The 22,767-nt window shown below is 39.8% G+C and overlaps 1 protein-coding gene across 2 annotated transcripts in view; it reads left to right on the top strand.

The window, feature by feature from the left end:
• TRPC4AP (transient receptor potential cation channel subfamily C member 4 associated protein) overlaps nucleotides 1–22,767 on the top strand; it is an 83,284-nt gene that overhangs the window by 40,961 nt on the left and 19,556 nt on the right. For both annotated transcript variants that reach the window (XM_049868780.1, XM_049868781.1), the window contains exons 6-8: nucleotides 7,494–7,622; nucleotides 11,743–11,950; nucleotides 18,692–18,877. In XM_049868780.1, coding sequence (XP_049724737.1) covers nucleotides 7,494–7,622; nucleotides 11,743–11,950; nucleotides 18,692–18,877 — 523 coding nt within the window. The remainder of the gene's footprint in view (nucleotides 1–7,493; nucleotides 7,623–11,742; nucleotides 11,951–18,691; nucleotides 18,878–22,767) is intronic.

Consider the following 22,767-nt stretch of genomic DNA (forward strand, 5'->3'; position numbering starts at 1 on the left):
GATTTCAGATCTCTTATGGAGTATATGGAGTCCTGGTGGCTCAGTGGTTAAGAGCTCGGCTGCTGACCAAAAAGGTTGGCAGTTTGAATCCATCAGCCACTTGTTGGAAATCCTGTGGGGGCAGTTTTCTACTCTGTCCTTTGGGATCACTGAGTTGGAATCGACTTGACGGCATTGGGTTTGATTTTTGGTTATGGGGTATGTAAAATCTACCAAGATCGTAAATTTAGAATACGTAAGAAAGAGAAGGATAAAACAAGAATGGAGATATAAAATATATCTAGGAATTGGGCTGTTTTGAAAATATAAACCATCCGTACTATGCATGAAGCACAAAATTGGGTCTGAGCTTCCTAGCAGACAGTACAAATAAGGAAAGATTGAACACTCAAACGGTTTAGCATCTGTAACAGCATAGCCCGATAGAAATAAAATGGAAGCCACTTAGGTTATTTTAAATTTCCTTGTAGCCATATTTTTAAAAATTTTAAAAAGTAAGAATAAATAGGTGAAATTAATTTTGATAATATATTTTACTTGACTCAATATATGGAATATTGTCTTTCAACATGTAATCAATACAAATAATTATTGGGACATTTATATTCTTTTTTAATACTAAGTTTTCTAAATCTAGCATATATTTTACTCTCAAAGCACGTCTCAGTTTGGACAGGCCACATCTCAAGTGTTCAGTAGCCATATGCAGCTAGTGGTACAGACAGATTTGTAAGATAAAAATAAACCAGTTGTTCAAAAAAGCACAATTATTCCTGTAACTAAAACCAGTAAGAAATTATATTTATAAGAAAGACAGTGTAGGATATAATGATTCCATCATTGGCAGCTTCTGTATAGCCATTAGTTTTATGAGGCTGTTTGTTAATCGTGGCGCCTAATGTTAACCAATGATATTCCAGTAAAGTACAGTTCAGATAAAAAAAATAAAAATACATGAATAAAAATAAGGGCATGGGACAATGTGGTCCAACTATGCAGATTCTAGTTTGGAGAACCTAGGACCTTTGTAGTTGGAAACACCATTGCCTCCAGGGATCAGGAGTAAACAGGAAATGTTTTAAATTGCCTAGTGTTAAAGTGGGGACTTTTGAAAATTGTGACGCCCCTGGAGCAATCATGTTCTACCTAAAAAGAAGAAAAAAAAAAAAAAACCATTGCCATCGAGTTGATTCTGACTCATAGTGACCCTATAGGACAGAGTCGAACTGCACCATAGGGCTTCCGAGGAGCGGCTGGTAGATTAAAACTGCTGACTTTTTGGTTAGCAGCCAAGCTCTTAACCACTACACCACCAGGGTTCCATGTCCTGCCTGAAGACATTTAAATTTTAAAAAGTAGTACTGGCCAAATAAAACTTGGCCTGCTAGATTCTAGTTTGTAGGCCCTGATTTGGATACTAGGCAGATACTAGGTCAAGAACCTATGGTAAATATCAGGAAAACTCCCCTCCCCTGAAAAATACATTTGTACTCAAAGCTTTGTAGATAGCTTTAGGGATTTAAGGCCCCAATTAAGAACTCCTGATGTAGAGGAAAGGAGGGACTGTGTGTAGATGGTTAATCTTTACTTAGGAAGATTGGGGAAGGCTTTCCAGAGCAGGAGGTGTTTTAGCCAGTTCCTAAAAGAGGAGTAGTACTTTGATACATAGAGGGGAGGAGGCTGAGTAGTCAGGGCAGTAGGGTTGCATATATGACAGCCTGGAGAGAGATATATACGTTTTTTCAGTCTTTTCTGTGTGCGTGCGTGTGTGTGTGTGTTAGGTGAAAGTTTACAGTTCAGGTTAATTTCTCATTCAAAAATTCATGCACATTGTTCTTGACATTGGTTGTAATCACCATTATTTGACAGCATGCCCCCCTTTTCCAACCCGGGTTCGCTGTGTCCATTTGTCCAGTTGCTGTCCCTTCCTGCCTTCTTACTTTTGGACATGAGTTGCCCATTTGGTCTCATATATTTGATTGAATTAAAAAGTAGGTTCCTCACCTGTGTTATTTTTGTTTTATAGGCCCATCTAATCTTAGTCTGAAAAGTGGGCTGCAGGAATGGTTTCAGTTCTGGGTTAGCACAGTGTCCAGGGGCCATAGTTTTGGGGGTTTCTCCAGTCTTTGTCAGACCAGTAAATCTGGTCTTTTTTTTTTTTTTTCATGAATTTGAATTCTTTTCTACATTTTTCTCCTGCTCTGCCTTGGACTCTGTGTTGTGATCCCTGTCAGAGGGGTCATTGGCGGTACCCAGGCACAATCTAATTCTTCTGGGCTCAGGCAGGTGGTATCTCTGGCTCATGTGATCTTTTAGTCCTTTGGGCTAATGTTTTCCTTGTGTCTTTGGTTTTCTTCATTCTCCTTTGCTCTGGGTGGGGTGGGACCAGTAGATGTCTCTTAGGTGGGAGCTCCCAAGCTTAGAAGACCCCAGACACTACTCACCAAAGAGGATGTAGAACATTTTCTTTATGAACCATATTTTGCCAGTTGACCTAGATGTCCCCTGAGATTGTGGTCCCCTGCTCCCAGCTACTCAGCCCCCAAAAGTGTTTGGTGTGTCTAGGAAACTTTTGTGCTTTTTCTTTGGCCCAGTTGTGCTGACTTCCCCTATATTGTGTGTTTTCCTTCCCTTCACTGTCTACTATCTAGTTAGTGATTTTCCCTACCCTTCCCTCCTCACACTTGTAATCATCAACAAATGCTTTTTTCTGTGTATAAACCTTTTCTTGAGTTCTTACAATAGTGGTCTCATACAATACTTGTCCTGTTGTAACATTTTGCTCAGCATAATGTCCTCCAGATTCATCCAAGTTGTGAAATGTTTCACAGATTCATCCTTGTTCTTTATCGTTGCATAGTATTCCATTGTGTGTATGTACCATAATTTGTTTATCCATTTTTCTGTTGATGAGCATTTAGGTTGTTTCCATCTTTTTGCTATTGTGGATAGTGCTGTAGTGAACATGGGCATGCATATGTCTGTTTACATGACAGCTCTTATTTTTCTAGGGTATATATTCCTAGGAGTGGGACTACTGGATCGTATGCTATTTCTACATCTAGTTTTTTAAGGAAGTGCTATATCGTTTTCTAAATTGGTTGTGCCATTTTAGCATTCCCACCAGCAGTGCATAGGAGTTCCAGTCTCCCCACAACCTCTCCAACATTTGTTATTTTCGGTTTTTTGGATTAGTGCCAGTATTGTCGGGGGCAAGATGGTATCTCAGTGTAGTTTTCATTTGCATTTCTCTAATGGCTAGTGATCGCGAGCATTTCCTCTCGTGTCTGTTAGCTATCCAGATGTCTTCTTTGGTGAAGTGTCTGTTCATGTCCCTTGTGCATTTTTTAATTGTATTATTTGTCTTTTTGTTGTTTGGAGATACGTTTTTAAGCTTCGTGAAAATGGTAAATTTATTTCTCTTTTTGTTTTGTTTCTTTGGGTATTCCAGAATTTCTGGTTGTCTGAATAAAGCTGGAATCATTCCTGTTTCACATCTCATAGCCAGTGTTAGTACTGGATGTGGTTAGGAAAACAGTTTTTTAATGTGCCAGTGAACACTGAATTCAGAACAGAAATAGAACATTAATACGGAACCAGACTGAGATTACTTTCTTTTGTGAGTGTCCTGTTTAATGTTGTGACTCTTCAAAATTTATACACTCAGCACATTTTGACTGATGCCCTCACTGTAAAAATTAAATTTGCTTTGATACATTAGCCCTATGAATATAAAATGCTTCTTACCTCAGGTTTCCTATTTACCAAAATGTGTTTGTCTGACAGTTGAAATGCTTTAAAGAGAAGTCATGTTTGTTGCAGTATGCCTTGAGAAACTTTTTCAGTTTAGAGGCTGAACAAGAATGAAGAAACATTAAAGCCACTAAGCCCACTGGTTGCCAAAGGTAGCAAGGATGTATTTTGCACACACACACGTGTGTGTGTGTGTGGTGTGTTTTGTGTGTGTGTTTAGGCTAGCAGTACTGCAATTTTAAATCCCTTCTCGGACCTAACTTTTGAGGTCTCTCACTACCTAGTTCCCTTGACTTCCCTCATACTCCTCGTTTATTGTCTTAGTCTTCTTGCTAACATTTGATAAATACCTGCCATGTTCCAGGCCTGCTGGGAGACACCAAGGATACAGAGATGAATAAGACATAGTCCTGCCCTCAAATAGCTCACAGTTAACTGAGATTGGGGTGGGGAATGAAGAGGAGAGGGAGAGTGTTGTGAAGGGTCTGGACTATACAGATCAGGTCCCTGAAACTTCAGAGGAAAAAGAGTGCCATATGTGAGGTAGGTCAAAGAAGACCTTTTGAACATGGTAGCGTCTTGAAGAGTTGATAGGCTTGCCCATTCCCGTGTTTGATATTTGTTTATTTCATGAATAACAAAACAAATATTTTTTAATTATATTGTGGTAAAATATATCTAACAAAAAATTGGCCATTTTAACCATTTTTCAGTGTACAATTCAGTGACATTAATTGCATTCACCATGTTGTGTGGTTGTCACCACTACCCGTTTCCAGAAGGTTTTTATTATCCCAGACAGAAACTCAGTACCCTTTATGCAGTAATTCCTCATTACCCCCACCCCCTAGCCCTTGGTAAACACTAATAAACTTTTGTTTCTATGCATTTGCCTAGCCTGGCTATTTCATGTAAATGGAATCATACAATATTTGTTCTTTTTTGTCTGACTTATTTCACTTAGTATAATGTTTTCACTGTTCCTCCATGTCTTAGCAAGTATCAGAACTTTGTTTCTCCTTACGGCTGAGTAATATTCCATTGTGTGTATGTGCCACATTTTGTTTTTCTGTTCATCTATCTGTGGACACTTGGGTTGTTGCCATCTTTTGACGTTGTGAATACTGCTGTATGTTCACTGAACATTGGCATACCAGTATCTGTTTGAGTCCCTGCTGTCAGGTGTTTTGGTGATACACCTAGAGTGTAATTGCTGGGTCGTATTGTAATTCTGTGTTTAGCTTTTTTTCTTTCATTGTGCTTTAGGTGAAAGTTTACAGCTCAAGTTAATTTCTCATTAAAAAATTTATGCACGTGTTACTTTGTGATGTTGGTTGCAATAAGTTTAACCTGAGGAACTGCTAAACCATCTTCTAGAGTGGTTGCACCATTTTACCTTTCCATAGCGATGAATGAGGATTCTGCTTTCTCCACATCCTTGCCACACTTTTTTTCCCCCATTTTTCTGATAATAGCCATCCTAGTGGGGGTGAAGTGGTGTCTCATTGTGGTTTTGATTTGCATTTCTCTGATACCTAATAATGTTGAGCACTTTTCATGTGCTTATTGGCATTCGTGTATCTTCTTTGGTGAAATGTCCGTTTAAGTCCTTTGCCCTTTTTTTTTTTTCCCCTAGTTTTTAATTGAGTTGTTTGTCTTTTTGTTGTTGAATTCTAGGAGTTCTATATATATTTTAGATATTAGACCCTTTTCATATATATGGTTCCTAGATATTTTCTCTCATTCTCTGTGGGTTGTCTTTTCACTTTGTTGATAAAGTCCTTTGAGGCACATGTTTTTAATTTTGATGACTAAACTTATTCTTGATTGAAAAAAAATTAGCAAATACAGATAAGACCCAAATACAGAGTCTAAATCATTTATGATCCCATTAACCAGATTAAACTACTATCAGCAATTTGCTACAAATACTTTGAAACTTTGTGCTATGTGTAAGTATGTATGTAACTACTGCTTGTGGTCAATATTTTTTAGTCTACAAAAATCATGAAGATTCAGCTGTATCATCTTTTCTAATGGTGACATAGTATTCCATAGGATGGACATTGCATACTTGATGTATTTGTTCCATATTGATATACATTTATATTGCCTCAAATATTTCTGTATTGTAAATGGTACTGGGTTAAACATTGGTGTATAGGATTTTTTAAAAATAGATTTTATTTTTTAGAGTAATTTTAGGTGTACAGAAAGTTACCATTTACCCCTACCCCTCTGCTCATTGTTTCTCCTGTTAACACCTTGCATTCCTGTGGTACATTTGTTAAAATTGATGAACCAATATTAATTAAAGTCCATAGTTCACATTAGGGTTCGCTCTTTGTATTGCGTAATGTCGTGTGTTTGCCAATACAGATTCATACAGAATAGTTTCACTGCCCTAAAAATGCTCTGTGTTCCACCTGTTCACCTTTGCCTTCCCCTGAACCGCTGGCAACCACTGATCTTTTCACTGTCTCTGTAGTTTTGCCTTTTCCAGAATGTCATATAGTTGGAATCATACCGTATGTAGCTTTTTCAGACTGGCTTCTTTCATTTAGCAGTATGCATTTAAGGTTCCTCCATGTCTTTTTGTGGCATCATAGCTCATTTCTTTTTAATACTGAATAATACACTATTGTATGGATGTACCACAGTTTGTTTACCCATTCACCTGTTGAAGGGCATCTTGATTGCTACAGTTTGGGGCAATTATGTATAAAGCAGCTGTAGACATTTGTGTGCAGGTTTTTATGTGAACATATATCTTCATCTCACTTAGGTAAATACTTAGGTGCGTGATTGCTGGATTGAATGTGCATATAGGACTTAACAAATAGATATGGAGTTGATGAGGGTATTCCTAAAAGGAGGGACAAAGTAGTAGAAGTAGGAAACAGACCTGTGTGCATGGGTGTATAAGCAGGCTGTTCAGCCTGGCGCCAGCATAAGCTACGTCTCAAGGAGACTGTCTTGAACAGGTACCTTGTGGCCTTTTTGAAGGACCTTTGAATGTCAGGCAGAAGAATGGGACTTAACTGAATAGCAAAGGAAACTGGAAGGCTTTTGAGGATTCCAAGAAGATCCGTTTGACCATAGGGTATAGGCTAGAGGAGAGACTTACTGGACATTGTTGGGCCTTTTATGTGCGCCATCTAGTTAAATCCTCTCGAAGTTTTACAAGGTGACTATTTTTACAGATGAGGAAATCGAGGTGCAAAAAGAAGTGATTCGCTCAAAATCACACAGCTGGAATTAGAACTTGGGTCTGACCGTTGAAGTCCAGGCTTCAAACATTATTTGATTTCAAGTTTGGGAATAGCCTCATATAAGCCCTTCTAGGAAACACCATCTCATTGTGTTAAGTTCTGACCATGATTGAGCTCTAAATGGAATTACTCATGTTAGTCACTGATTTCTGTTCAAAATGACTTCAGTCTTTTTTCCAAATGGAGGCAATTGAAGTTTAGACTTCATAGGCCAACTGAGGCAGGTGCCTCCTGTTTTTCTCTCATCTCCAGCTCCAGAATGGTCTCCCAGTTGTATCGCTTGGATACCAGGAGCCTTTTTGTACCATGAGTGAAGAGTCTACAGTTATTTCCTACGGTTAACTCATGACATCCCAGCTTCGTTGGCTTTTCAGAGGTGGGGTTCTGAAAGGGATGTGCCCCTGGCTTTATATTTTATCCTGTGGTCACAACCTATTCTGCCTTTTCTCCCCTTCTCCCTTTTGACAGACGGAAGGCGTTACAAAACGCCTGGCAGAAAAGAATGACTTCGTGATCTTCCTGTTTACACTTATGACAAGTAAGAAGACATTCTTACAAACAGCAACCCTCATTGAAGATATTTTGGGTGTTAAAAAGGTAAGCTGTGTTCTCAGGCAGGTGTATGTCTTGGTAGGAGGGGAGAGTGTCTCAGAAGATTGGATTCTCAAACTGAGATTACGTACAGAGCCCATTTAAAAGAAAAAATTTTCCATACTCCTAGTGTTAAATCATTTTTATAGTGCTACTTAAATATATTCAAGTATAAAACTAGGTTCTGCTCCTTATACTAATGGGTCTTATGTGGCTATAAAACCTAAGCAAACATATAAATTGAAATCAAACTAATTCTAAAACTCAAAAATTCAGGTTGATTTCATTAATTTAATGTGATGGCTAATTTTTTGCTGAAATCTAATTACTCCCCACTAGTTGCTATGGTGGAAATTCTTGTTAGCATTTCTTTATTGCTGTGTGCTGTGTGGCAACTCCTGACTCCTGCCAGTTCTCTATATTTGAACTGCTGAGAAACCTTCATTCGTTAGTATATGTGGTGATGTTTGACCTTAACTTATTAAGTCCACCTCTATTTTTCTCATTAGTTGTCAACAATTAAAGTTGGTTAATTGTCTCCAACACGGTAGAATACACAAATGTGAGCACTGAAATCCTGCCACTTGGTCATAAGGTGCACATTCAAATGAGCTAGAATATGCTTTTTTAAAAAAAAACAATGATTGAAATGAAAGCATTAAATTAAAATTTTTCATTAAGAACTCAGAGACACCCCCCTACCCTGCCAAAAAAAAAAAAAAAAAAATACATCCATAGACCCTGTTATAGAGAATCACTGTTAGATTTTTTTCTGTAGTGTGCCTAGTAGAATTTGGAGCTTGCTTCCCAGCCCTTCATTTTGGTTGCAGGTTGACAGATTCCTTTCTCTTATCACTGAGGAGGCAGAAGCAGCCTCCTGGGGGTTTTGTTTTAAGGAGAAGGATATCCACATGCATTGTGGTGACCCCAGCTTTTATTTCCATCTTTCTGCTGCACTCTCCTTAGGCCCTGCTTGCTATCACCCAGGCAGATGAAGTACAAATGACCTATTGTCTGTAGGAACACACTTGAGATGTGTGCAGGCCCCAGACAGACCCTTTGTGCCCTCCATGAAAAGGCTTTGTTATTTTTCTCTAATTGGGTGCTCCTGCCAGTATGTGGAGGGGGCCTTCAGGGCGGGAACTCCAGACTCCCTGGCAATCTCAGCAGAGGAGTCTAGGATTGCTCCTTCACAACTTTGCCCACTTGCCCTCTCGGGGCTTCTCTCTCCTTTCTCTGTTGCCTGAAATAGTAATGGGTCTGCTAGACATTATGAGTACCTTGGTGCAGTTTGAAAGGGGGATAGGCACTACAAAGAACCCATGGTTACAAAAGATTGGTATCTGTAATGTATAAATTCTTACAAATCAGTATGAAAAAGACCCAGTAGAAAAATGGGCAGTGATATGAACAAGCATTTCACAGAAGAGAAACAAATGGTGCACAAACAGAAGATACTTAACTTTGTTGATAATCAGGGAAATGTGCATCAAGAACACAGAGAGAGAGAGCGCGCGCCAACGTTGGTGAGAATGTAGACTAGCGAGAACGCTTGCATACTGCTGATGCTGTCTGTTGTAGTTGAACATTCACATACTGTCTGACCCAGCACCTAGGAAAGCACTGTCCTAAGGGCTGAGGCATGAAGTATTCTGGCACAGGTCACCTTTTACCTCTGTCCAGGCACACTGGTTGGAAAGCTCAGTCCTAGAACAGTGATTCTTAGAAATGAAAACACTACATTGATACCAAGAAGTATCAGTGGGTCCATTAGCTAAATAGAAGAGCTCAAAGTATGTTGTGTAAGGGTAAGTATTGTTTTGAAGTTTCGTTTCATGTATTTATGTATTTATATATTCACACATTCATGTGTATTGAATTGTGACGAAAAATATGTTTCTTACTCCTGGTCATTGTCTGAACAGCTTGGAAGCCACTGCCCAAGAAAAACTTGCATACACGTCATCCAACACCTAGGAACGTTTATAGCATCATTGTTTCACAGCAGAAAACTGAAGCCAAGTCTACCATACATCAACAGGAGATGGATAAATGTACTCACACAGTGGAATGCTATGAATTAGTGAAAGGAATGAACAGTTGGTGTAGGCAACAGCATGGCTGCATCAGAGAATAGTGATAGAAGCTAGTTGCAGAAGACTGTGTATATCATTTTTATAAAGCTCAAAAATGAGTAAAACAAAATGATATATCAGATAAAACTTTTTTAATGGCAGGCCGTAAGCAGAAAGGCGGGGGATGCCATAGGGAAAGCAAACACAGCTGTTCTGTTATGCTTTGTAACATGCATCAAATATTAAACAAAAATTAAAACATAATGAAAGAAATAGGCTTCCTGATTGACGATCTGTATCCTGCCTCCTGGGTAGTTTCTGTTACTTCCAAGTTAAACCTGATCCTGATTTGTAACCTGTTACTTCCCTAATATACCCCATAATCATGGGCGGGGGCGGGGGTGGGGAGAAGAAACGGGTTTTGGGAGTGTTGGGTCCTGGTTTGGGATCCCTAAGCTGATTTAGACAGGGCCAGAGGACCCAATGGGCTGAAAGTCAGTTTCCAGTAATAACAGCAAGCTGACATTTGTGTACTGGGAAGGGGAGAGGCAGAGATGGAAGAAGCTGCTCCCAGAAGCCCCCTCCACAGCAAGCTCTTGTCCTCCTCCATTACCAGGGGAGTAGGATTCCTGGGGGCATCTAGGAATCATTCGCTTGTTCAGTGCACATTTCCTGGCACCCACTCTGCCATGCGCCATCCCTTTAGGCTCTAGAGAGAAGATACGACATAACTTCTCTCCAGGCAGTGGCAGATTATTTGGGAGAGAGATGCAGGAATAGACACACAGAAGACCGTAAGATTTGTGTAGTCATAGAGAAGTACCCAACCCAGTGAAAGTTAAATAAATTAGTGGAGTGAAGGATAGCAGGGATTATCCGAGGTACACAAGAATGATTGAAAATCAGAAAAGCTCGTGGAGCATATGACGCTTACAGACATTAATTGTGGGGAAAAAAATGGTAACATAACCAAATGACAAAAAGCATTCCATAAAATTCTTTAACTTGATATAGGTTATCTATTAAAACTTAAAGCACACATTAAACTTAACATTGAATCTTTGGAAATATTTTTATTCAAGCCAGGAAAAAGATGAGAATGTCCGCTCCCACTCTAGGTAACTGGTCACATGCACATGGACACAAGCAGACACCTGTAAGAATGTTCATTGCAACATTGTTTAGTAGTGATAAATTGTAATTCACCTAAATATGCATGAAAAGGAGAATGATTAAATTGTAGAATAAAATATATGAACGAACTAGAGCTACTTGTATCAGTGTTAGACAAATCTCAGTGTTGAATCAAAAGTAAGATACCCAATGATTAGTATGAAACCTGTTGCTGTTGAATCAATTCTGACTCATAGCACCCCTGTAGGATAAAATAGAACTGCCCCATATGGTTTCCAAGGAGCAGCTGGTGGATTTGAACTGCCGACCTTTTGGTTAGCAGCTGAGCTCTTAACCACTGTGCCACCAGGGCTCTGTGATACTGTTCATGTGAACCTTGAGCATGTAAAACAATGCCATATTTTTAATGGAAATATGAGTATAAAAGCATGTGGGAATAATAAACCAGAGCTCAAGATAATGGTCACCTCCAAGGGTAGGAATGTGATTAGGCGAGGATACACAGGGACCTTCAGCTATATTTGAAATATTTTATATTTTAAAAAGAAAAAGTCTGTAATAAGAATGACAGTTTATGATTTGATAAAACTTGAGTGGTAGGCATTTTTTTTTAATAGGCAAAATGAACTACACGAGCAAAGGTAGTGAAGTATGAGAAACAGTGGTGCCTAGTGTTTAGTCCCTAGACCAGTCCTATGAGGTAGGTACTACTGTTAGTTCTGTTTTACAGGTGAGTAAACAAAGCTGAGAGAGGCTCCATAAATTACCTAACAACGCACAGCTGCAAATTGCTGAGCTGGGATTTGAACCTAAGTGGCCTAGCTACTGAGCCTCATTCTTAGGGAGTGCAGAAGAGGGGCACACTTTACCAATCTCTGGAATGAACTAAGCAGAGGTATTGTTTATGTCTTCTGTAGGAGATGATCCGACTAGATGAAGTCCCCAATCTGAGTTCCTTAGTATCCAATTTCGATCAGCAGCAGCTTGCTAATTTCTGCCGGATTCTGGCTGTCACCATTTCGGAGATGGATACAGGGAACGATGACAAGCACACACTTCTTGCCAAAAATGCGCAGCAGAAGAAGAGCTTGAGCTTGGGGCCTTCTGCAGCCGAAATCAACCAAGGTAAAGTCTCCAAGTTCTTAGAATTTTGAGATTGTAGCTCTGAGACCCCTTCCTGAAGTATCTTTTTCCATATCTCTAGAGACTAATCCATGGAGGGCTCCTAAGGTCCACTTAGAGTTTGTAACTTGTGTGTGTCCGCATCTGTTCATTAGTTGGCGGGGGCCAAGTCCATAACGTTCATCAGATTCTTGAAGGAGCCCAGACCTCAAAAAAGTTGGGAGCCCCTGTTGGTCTGTCAGAATCACAGATGCGTATGTATACCTTTTGGTCCATGAAACCCCTTCTGGGACTTTATCCTATAGATATGATGTATGTGTAAGGCTGCTCCTTACAACATTATTTATAATAACAAAAGACTGGAAACAGCCCAAGTGTCTATCAACAATAGACTGCTTAAATTACAGAGTATTTATATAATGGAAAATTGTATAGCTTTTAAAAAAGGAAGATTTCTATGTACTGATATGGAAAGACTTCCAAGATATATTAATGACAAGGAAAATACGGAACAGTGTGTGTAATACACTTTTTGTATTGACAGTCGGGATAGAGAGGGATAAGACCATGTATTTGGTTTCTCATATACATACACTATACATAAAGAAACTGAAGGGTGTACAGGAAACCTAAAGTGGTTACCTGTTAGGAGCTGACTGGTAACTGGGTAGATGGCATTGCAGTAGAAGTTCGACTTCTTTGTGTATGTTTTTATATATTGTTTTAAAATTAAATACATTAATTAAAAAAAAAAAACAAAACTGTTCGGTGTCATCTAGCCCTACCTGTTGCTTTTCAGTAACAAACGAACTCTGTCCTACTGATAAAGTCTCCTTGCCTAAGCAGACTGGGGACATGAGGCATGTATCTGTTTTGGCCATATGAATATAGTACATGTATTGGAACTAAAATATTTGTGTATCTTGCAAGTTAGTTCTTGAAAATTAACAGGCTAGACATGCTGTTGATGCAGAAACATATCATTGGATACTTAGGATTAAGCCAAGATGAAATAATAAGAATTTATCATTAAAAAGCAGCAGTAGAAAACCATGCCCATCCAGGACCGTCCTCATGGTGCTCTGGAAACAATACTTTCTTTCTGACGTTCCACTGGCTGGATGTGTGCATTCCCAGGACCAGCTCCGCAGAATGGCTGAGTGCTTCACAGCAGTCTCCCTTCTTCATACTGAATATGAGTCCTCCATTAACTTTGTTAACGTCCTAGTTTTAGTTAAGAACACCAGATGTTCATAACCGTGCTTTCTAGGTTATTCCAAAAAAAAAAAAAAAGCCAAACCTGTAGCCGTCGAGTGAATTCCGACTCATAGCGACCCTATAGGACAGAGTAGAACTGCCCCGTAGAGTTTCCAAGGAGTGCCTGGTGGATTTGAACTACTGATTTGGTTAGCAGCCGTAGCACTTAACCACTGTGCCACCAGGGTTTCCTTCTAGGTTATTAGGGAATGTAATTTTACATGCTACTCATACGTAAGAACATAAGTATGTGGACTCTATGGACCCAGATCAGTGGTTCTCCATCCAGGCTTGTTTTTCTTCTGTGCCCATATATCAAGGCCTTTCTTGGTCTGTGTAGGGTTTTTTCCTCTCTCCCTCTTTTTTTTATGAATTTTGGGAAGTTCTCATTTCATAAATTATAAAATACACGTTCTTGAAATCATGTGAATCTTACAGCTAAATTATACTTTAAAGCTGATTCAAATACACATATACACTCACTGACAGAAGCTAACATTTGTTAAACACCTGCTGTGTGGCAGACAGAATTCCTGGGTGGCACATATGGTTAACGTGCTAGGCTGCTAACGGAAGAGGCAGAGGTTCGAGCCCACCCAGAGGTGCCTCAGAAGAAAGGCCTGGTGATCTCCTTCCAAAAAACCAGCCATTGAAAACCCTTTGGAGCCCAGTTCCGCTCTGGCACACATGGGTCACTCTGAACTAGGGTTGACACAACAACTTGGGAGCCCAGTTCCACTCTGGCACACGTGGGTCACTCTGAACTAGGGTTGACACAAAAACTTGGGAGCCCAGTTCCACTCTGGCACACGTGGGTCACTCTGAACTAGGGTTGACACAACAACTTGGGAGCCCAGTTCCACTCTGGCACACGTGGGTCACTCTGAACTAGGGTTGACACAACAACTTGGGAGCCCAGTTCCACTCTGGCACACGTGGGTCACTCTGAACTAGGGTTGACACAACAACTTGGGAGCCCAGTTCCACTCTGGCACACGTGGGGTCACTCTGAACTAGGGTTGACACAACAACTTGGGAGCCCAGTTCCACTCTGGCACACGTGGGTCACTCTGAACTAGAGTTGACACAACAACTTGGGAGCCCAGTTCCGCTCTGGCACACGTGGGTCACTCTGAACTAGGGTTGACACAACAACTTGGGAGCCCAGTTCCACTCTGGCACACGTGGGTCACTCTGAACTAGGGTTGACACAACAACTTGGGAGCCCAGTTCCACTCTGGCACACGTGGGCCACTCTGAACTAGGGTTGACACAACAACTTGGGAGCCCAGTTCCACTCTGGCACACGTGGGTCACTCTGAACTAGAGTTGACACAACAACTTGGGAGCCCAGTTCCACTCTGGCACACGTGGGTCACTCTGAACTAGAGTTGACACAACAACTTGGGAGCCCAGTTCCGCTCTGGCACACGTGGGTCACTCTGAACTAGAGTTGACACAACAACTTGGGAGCCCAGTTCCGCTCTGGCACACGTGGGTCACTCTGAACTAGGGTTGACACAACAACTTGGGAGCCCAGTTCCGCTCTGGCACACGTGGGTCACTCTGAACTAGAGTTGACACAACAACTTGGGAGCCCAGTTCCGCTCTGGCACACGTGGGTCACTCTGAACTAGGGTTGACACAACAACTTGGGAGCCCAGTTCCACTCTGGCACACGTGGGTCACTCTGAACTAGAGTTGACACAACAACTTGGGAGCCCAGTTCCACTCTGGCACACGTGGGTCACTCTGAACTAGGGTTGACACAACAACTTGGGAGCCCAGTTCCGCTCTGGCACACGTGGGTCACTCTGAACTAGGGTTGACACAACAACTTGGGAGCCCAGTTCCGCTGTGGCACACGTGGGTCACTCTGAACTAGGGTTCGCACAACAACTTGGGAAAAAGTGTTGCAGACACTGAGCAATCTGTTTTACATGGAAGTTACTTTGTTGGCTCCCCCGGACAGCCCTGTGGAATGGAAGTGAGTTCTTCCTCTGCACTAATAAGGAGAGTGAGGGCAAGGTAGGTCCAGTATCGGCTACCTGTGTGTGCTGAGGCGCTGAGTGACCTTCATCTTACGGTTTCTCCCTTATGGAACCTGGCCAATCATTTTTACCCCGTTAGTATCCATTACCTTCACACACATATTTGTAAGGGCTGACGAGTAAAACCAGCATTACCCAGCATCCTTGGGGAATGAGAAGTCTATTGGATTTTTTAATTAAGTTAACCCGAAGCCTAGTTTTCTTGGATTGGGGAGATTTTGTTAAAGTCTAAAATATCTAGGCTCACTTTTATATCTGTATGACAAACCCATGCGATTGTGTGTTTGTAGCTTTTGGCATAAAGCTTAAATGTTGTAGTTTAGCACATCAGTCTGTGCAGGGGCTGGCCCTTCCCCACCTCTCTGGCCATACTTCTTCCTGTTTCCCTGCCCCCTTGCGTGCACACGTTTTTCTGTAGTCAGGCGCCCCAGTGAGCATAATTAAATCACGAGTGGATGAGAAACATCTTAGTCCTCAGGGTTGTCATTCTTTAATGGAACTTCAGTACTAAATCCTTTTAAATGGAGGTATGGAAAGCTGAATACTATAGGAAAGCTGAATACTATAGGATATTGCCAAAAAGTTTATTTTTGGTAAGTTTCAACGGTAAGCTAGTTTTCTTGCCTAGCCAAATAATGATTTATGCTGTCTTTCTGGAACTCAGTTAATAACAATGATGGAGTCCTCGTGGGGATTCTGAGAACTATCCCACAAGTTCTCACAAGTTGTATGATAACTATTAATAAAGCTCTGAGAATTATAAGGACTGTGCTGGAGTGTCAGTTCCCTGAGATTATATGTAAATTGCTGAGTATAATTGGGCCAGTGATTTTTCTGGGGAGAGGATCTATAGTTTTCATCAGCTTTTCAAGAGATGAGTGACTCAAAAAGCTTGGGGATCTCTGGGGTGGGAAGTCAGAGCCCCCCACCCCCAGCTCTGAGTGTTGGGTAGATCACATCTATATACTGTGTTAGTATACAGAAATAGGGAGACTAGGTCCTGTGAGGAACAGTTAAAGAAACTGGGGCTATTTACTCTTGGGTTTGAGATAAGAATAAAAAACCAGCTGTGGTCAGATATGTGAAGATTTTCACGCAGAATCCAGCCTTCTATTTATTTTTAGAAAAAGGAATACACACCTAAAGTTTTTTTAAAAATTCAAACAATACAGAAGGAGTAGCAGGTGTACAGAGAAAGTTCGTCCCCTATTCCCGGCTCCTCGTGTGTCTGCAGAGATAGTCTGTACAGTCACATCACATGAATGTGTGAGTGTGTGTGTTTGCATGGCTCCTTCCTGTTGGTACAGGTAATGTAAGACAGACACAACTCTGCCCCTGGCTTTTTATACTTTATCCTATACAGTCTTCCATTCCAGTACATACAGAATAATCTGATTCCTTTTTACAGGTACGTAGTATTCCGTTATATGGGCATACTATAATTTATTTATCTAGTCCCCTGTTAATGGAAATCTGTTTTTTTTCATGTCTTTGTTTCTACAGAGAGCAACCTGTGTATGGAGGGTGATATACATTTTAAGTATAGATAGGTATCAAATTAACTCTCCAAGGAAATCATCAGTTCACCTTCCCATCAACAGTACATGAAAGTGCCTATTTTTTGTGCACCCTTCCCCAGATAGGGCGTTATCAGACTTCTTGATATTTGCCAAGCAGATAAGTAAAAAATGGTATTTCAAAAAATAACGGTATTTCAATGTAGTTTTGATTAGTTTTTTTTTTTTTTTGAGTGAAGTGAAATATTCTATAACCGCTCATTAATGTTATGGGGAATGAAAAGGGGATCAAGATTATTTGCCAAGCTCTGTGATGGACATTGAGTTCATATGACTTCATATAATCCTCATAACTAAAATGAGGCAGTATTCTCATTTTATTACTACTTGTTCTAATTTATCTTTAAAAGAATTCTGTTTGATGTCACATTCTTTTGAATTTTACTTTTATTTCTCTCTCAAATATTTCATTATGGGAAATTTCGCACTTAATAAAAGTAGAAAGAAGAATGTAATGATCTCCCATGTATTTATCACCTAGTTTCAACAGTGATCAACTCATGACCTATCTTGTTTTATCTTTATCCCTACCTACTCCTTCCTGCCTCACCTGGAATTATTTTGAAGCAGATCCCAGAAATTATATATTTCACTTGCATATATTTCAATGTTTCTATAAAATAATGACCTAAAAAAGACAAAAAAAAAAACAAAAAACCTCTGATAACATTGTCACGTGAAAAAAAAAGAATTTTTTGATAGTATGAACTATTCAGTTATTAATTTTTTATTAGGTGATACATTCACATGGCTTAAAAAATCTGAATTTTCAAAAAGTGTTCACTGAAAATTTTCCCCCCACTCTTGTTCCCGATGGCCTAGTTCTCTTTGTCTGTGGCAACTGCTGTCAATTTTTTTTTTACATCCTGCCAGAGAGATTTAGTACATATATAAGCAGATAGATACAGATGCTTGCTTCATCTTGAAAAAGGTTAAATGACGGATGCAGAATTTGAATCTAGGTCTCCTTGCCTCTAAAATTTATTATGTTCTTTTATGTTGATGAGAATTTCCATCTTGGTGATTGGTATAAGTAAAATGGGATTGTCAGAAATAGGAGTTAGGTAATTTGTCAGTTTCTTTCTTTACTTAAAAAAAAAAAATGCTTGTTTTTTATCTGTTAGTACATATTACAGAAAAATTAAAATTATAAGTCATTTTAAAAGGAGCATTTATTTCCTCTCCTTTTTAGAAACAGCCACAGTAAATAACTTGGCGAATATTTTTCCATTCTTCATTCATGTGTGTATTATGTGTATATTTTAAAGAAGCAGATATTTAAATTTTTGAAGAAAATGGACACAAACCAATACCGTTTGAGAATTTACTTTTTTTCCTCTAGCAACTGAATTTAAACATCTTTTTTGGAGTCACTGTATAAAGATGTGTGGGTTATTAGTGGCTATATTGTATCTCATTGTATTTAATCAGTCTGCTATTGATGAGCACTTAGTTATCATACCATTTTGTTGTTACAGAAATCACATCAAAGAGCACCATTTTACAGGTATCTTTGTATACATGACTGGTTATTGTGATGAATTTTCAGAAATGGGCCTGCTGGCTCAAAAACACAGAAACTTAGGGCACAAAGATTATTCTTATTTATATTCCCACAGTAGATATGAGAGAGCCAGTTTTCCCTGCACCTCCTAAAAAGTTAACTTATTTCTGTAATTTCATTTTCATTTTGTCTTGGGTTGGCATTTCATTTTAAAAGGGCAGCTCCAACTAGCTGCTGTCAGAGTAAGAACCAATCCTGTCATGTACATGGGAAGCAAGTTGCTCGTTGAAGACTTTAGATTAGGTTTAGCTGGCCTTTAATTTGAAAATTCCCTCTCTCGTTCTCTCCCTGGCAGCGGCCCTTCTCAGCATCCCTGGCTTCGTTGAACGGCTTTGCAAACTGGCAACTCGAAAGGTATCAGAGTCAACAGGCACAGCCAGCTTCCTTCAGGAGTTGGAAGAGTGGTACACATGGCTAGACAATGCTTTGGTGCTGGATGCCCTGATGCGAGTGGCCAATGAGGAATCCGAGCACAATCAAGGTACTTGGGGTGGGTTTCCTGGGTCCCCCGAGTGGAAAACTGCAGACCAGTATTTCTGATGCATATGGAATATGAATATAGGTACAAAAATCCTCAATGTTAATACCAGCATACCAAATCTAGCAATATATAAAAAAGATTATACAGTGTGACCAAGTGAGATTTATCCCAGGAGTGCAAAATTGGTGCAACATAAAAAAGTCAATTAATGTAATACACTGTGTCAATAGAATACATGATCATCTCAATAAATGCAGAAAAAACATTTCACAAAATCCGACATCCCTTTGTAATAGAACCGCTCAAACGAAATTTCCTCAAAGCATCTACAGAAAACCCATAACTACCATCGTACTTAGACTGAAAGCATTCCCCCTGAGATCAGGTCCAAGACAAGGATGTTCTCTCCTGCTGCCTCTGTTCAGCATTGTACTGCAGGTTCTAGCTAGGGCATTAGGCGAGGAAATGGAATAAAAGGCATCTGGAAGAGAAAGGAAGGAGTAAAATTGTATTTATAGATGGCACAAGCGTGTATATAGAAAAACCTAAGGAATCCACTAAAAAACTATTAAACAATTTCAACAAGATTACAGGGACACCAGATCAGTGTACAAAAATTAATTTTTATAAAGTTGCAACGAACAGACTAAACACAAAACAGTTTCATTTATAATAGCATTGTAATTTCATTGCAGTTTGCAGAAATTGGCAAGCCTATCCTCAAATGCGTATGGAAATGCAAAAGACCCAGAATAACCTAAACAATCTGGAAAAAGAAGAACACAGTTGGAGTACTCACACTTCTCGATTTAGAAACTTATTACCAAGCTACAGTAATCAGGACATTGTGTTATTAGCATAAGGACAGACATATAGATCAATGAAATAGAATTCCAGAATTGAGAGTGCAGAAATAAACCCTTGCATTTACAGCCAGTTGATTTTCTCAAGGATGCCAAGACAGTTCAGTGGGGAAACAATGGTCTTTTCCACAAATGGTGCTGGACCATTATTAGATATCCACATGTAAAGGAATACCATATGCAGAAATTAACTCAAAAAGATCAAACACCTAAATGTAAGCACTAAGCTTATAGAACTCTTTGACAAAAACATAGGTGTAAGTCTTTGTGACCTTAGGTTGGACAGTGGTTTCTTAGATCTACACCAAAAGCAGATGCAACAAAAGAAAATAATTGGACTTCATCAAAATTAGAGCTTTTTTGTATTTCAAAAGACCAGTGAGTTTGTGTTAATGGTGGAGGAACAACTCAGAAAAGGAAGGTGAAAATGGTTGCACAACTCCAAGAATGTAATGTCACTGAATTGTATATGTAGAAATTGTTGGAATGGTGTGTGTTAACAACAGAAATAAATTATGGGGAAAAAAATCCAGCTGTACGGAGCGCAATTCTATTTTGATACACATGGGGGCGACTAGACAACAACTAGTAGTAGTTTCTTCAACAAATATCGTAGGCATTCCCCAAGTTCTCATTAAACTGACCACAATTTAATCAGCTCTCATGTTCTTGACATTAGCACCATTGGTGGGTTAATTTTGGCTTTGATCTGCCTGTTACATAATGCCCAACTAATTGGCGCATATGCAGTTGGGGGGGTCTGTTAGTTTGGGGATTGCTTTTATCTTGCAAATTATCATCTTAATAGACGCAGAAAAAGTATTTCACAAAATCGAGCACCGCTTCATGTAAAACCACTCAACAAACTAGGAATAGAAGGAAACTAGAAAATCCTTTTTTAGAATTCTCAGAAGCTCTAATTTTTATTTGAGCTTCATACATCATTCAGAAAAATTGTATTTATGTAACTCTTCCACAGTGTTTAAATTCTATAAAGTGGTAAAGTAATCGTAAACATGAACACTAGGTTCCCCTTCTGGCACGCATATGACCACTGCCAGCTGTCTGGCTGTGACATCATCAGATCATCAGAGCATGTCTGTTCATTTCACCCTTTGTTGGGCATATTGATTTTTATTTTTCAAAATTGCTTACGGAATGTCATTATTAGCCAGTGTCAGAAATTAACCAGAACCAACCCATAGTGCAAGTCTAGCTAGCTCACTTACAGGTCACAGGGTAAAACTGGACTCATGATACATCCAGTTAGTAAAGAACTATATCTCTTTTCTCTCTGTTTTTTGTGTTGTGCCCTAAACATGGTTGTTTTGTGCTGGCCCAAGACCTTGAATTACCAAACCTACCCTTCTCTTTCTTATAACGTAAACCTCCACAGTTATAAAAAGAGCAGCTATAAGAAAGAGGAAAAGAAGAAGAAGAAAGAACCTACTGACACAATAGCAGGAAAAGAGGCAGCAGAAGAAAATGAATAATAGTTTATTTCTAGCATCCAAACCAGTTGCCATCGAGTTGACTCCAACTTACAGCAACTCCATATATGTCAGAGTAGAACAGTGCTCCATGGGATTTTCAGTGGCTTATTTTTTTGGAAGTAGGTTGTCAAGCCTTTCTTCCAGGGTACCTCTGAGTAGACTCAAACCAACCTTTCGGATAGGAGCTGAGCGTATTAACTGTTTGCACCACCCAGGGAACTCCATTTCCACTAAAAAAGCATGAGACCTCTGATCCAATAGGGGGCAGCAGAAATGCGGAATCAGTTTGGCAGAACATCCTTACTTTGGGGAAGTGGTTGCTTATGGGGAAGGAGACTTCTTTCCCTGTAGCATTTCAAACATCCCTGCTTAATTAAAGAAGGAAAAACAGGGTAGGTTTTCCAGAAGTTGGAGCAGAAGTGCAGTTGAGGCCAGAGAGAAGAAATGCAGAGGAAGAACAGTCCGGATACCTAATTCTCGCTTTGAGGTCGTCTGTTCTCTGAGCTGCTATAGCGCTTGATGTGCGTTTGAGCTGATGAGCTTCCTGTGCAACTGTCGGCAGTTTTCAGAGCAGCAGCTGCTAAGAAGTGGCTGCTTCAGGAACTGGATTTCTTTAATCCACCCCTTATCAATGTGTATTTGTTCTGGGTGACTAACAGGTTACTGAAACCCACAACCATGATTGACAAACAGAGCTTCTAAGGGAATAATCCTGAACCTCTGAAAAGAGTAGAGGGCTTCCGTTGTTCACTTCATTGGCGAGAATTCCAGTTGGCATTGTTTCGTTATGAGCTCAGTCCATCAACAGTTCAAGAGAATTTAATAATCACATGCTAGTAGTAATATAAAATGAGCTATAGATATTTAAAAAATATTCTGTAGTGCTTTTGGAACACGTTATAAATGATAAACAGTGGATTCCCAATGGGGGGGGGAAGGTGAAAAGACCCACAGAATGGGAGAAAATATCTGCAAGCCATATGTAGTAAAACCTGTCACAGAAGGAAAACTCAAATATTTTCCACTAAAATATGCAATAAAAAAGTGGTAAGACTGCACTGTCAGAGGTGCAAGATTTGAGACACCTGGAAAAACAAGGCGGTCCCATCGAGTTCCGGCTGTCACAGGTTTCGCTGTGTCTAATAAGGCACTTGTGTTCAGAATATATAAAGAACCACAACTCAAATAAAAAGACTGCCCAGATTTAAAATGAGCAAAAGATCTGAATAGGCATTTCTCCAAAGAAGATTCAAATGGCCAATAAGCACATGAAAAGATGTTCAGCATCGTTAGCCATCAGAGAGTTGCAAATCAAAACCATAAAAAGATACCGCTTCATGTCACTAGGATGGCTATAATGGAACAGACAGTCACAAGCGTTGGTGAGGATATGGAGAGATGGGACTATCGTATAGTGCTAGTGGGAATACAGAATAGTGCAGCTGCTTTGAAAAACAGCCTGGCATTTCCTCAAAAGGTTAAATATAGAGCTATCATGTTATCCTCATTTCCACACCTAGGTATACCCAAGAAA

Source organism: Elephas maximus, chromosome 25, assembly GCF_024166365.1.
Source record: "Elephas maximus indicus isolate mEleMax1 chromosome 25, mEleMax1 primary haplotype, whole genome shotgun sequence".
Classification (NCBI taxonomy): Eukaryota; Metazoa; Chordata; class Mammalia; order Proboscidea; family Elephantidae; genus Elephas; species Elephas maximus.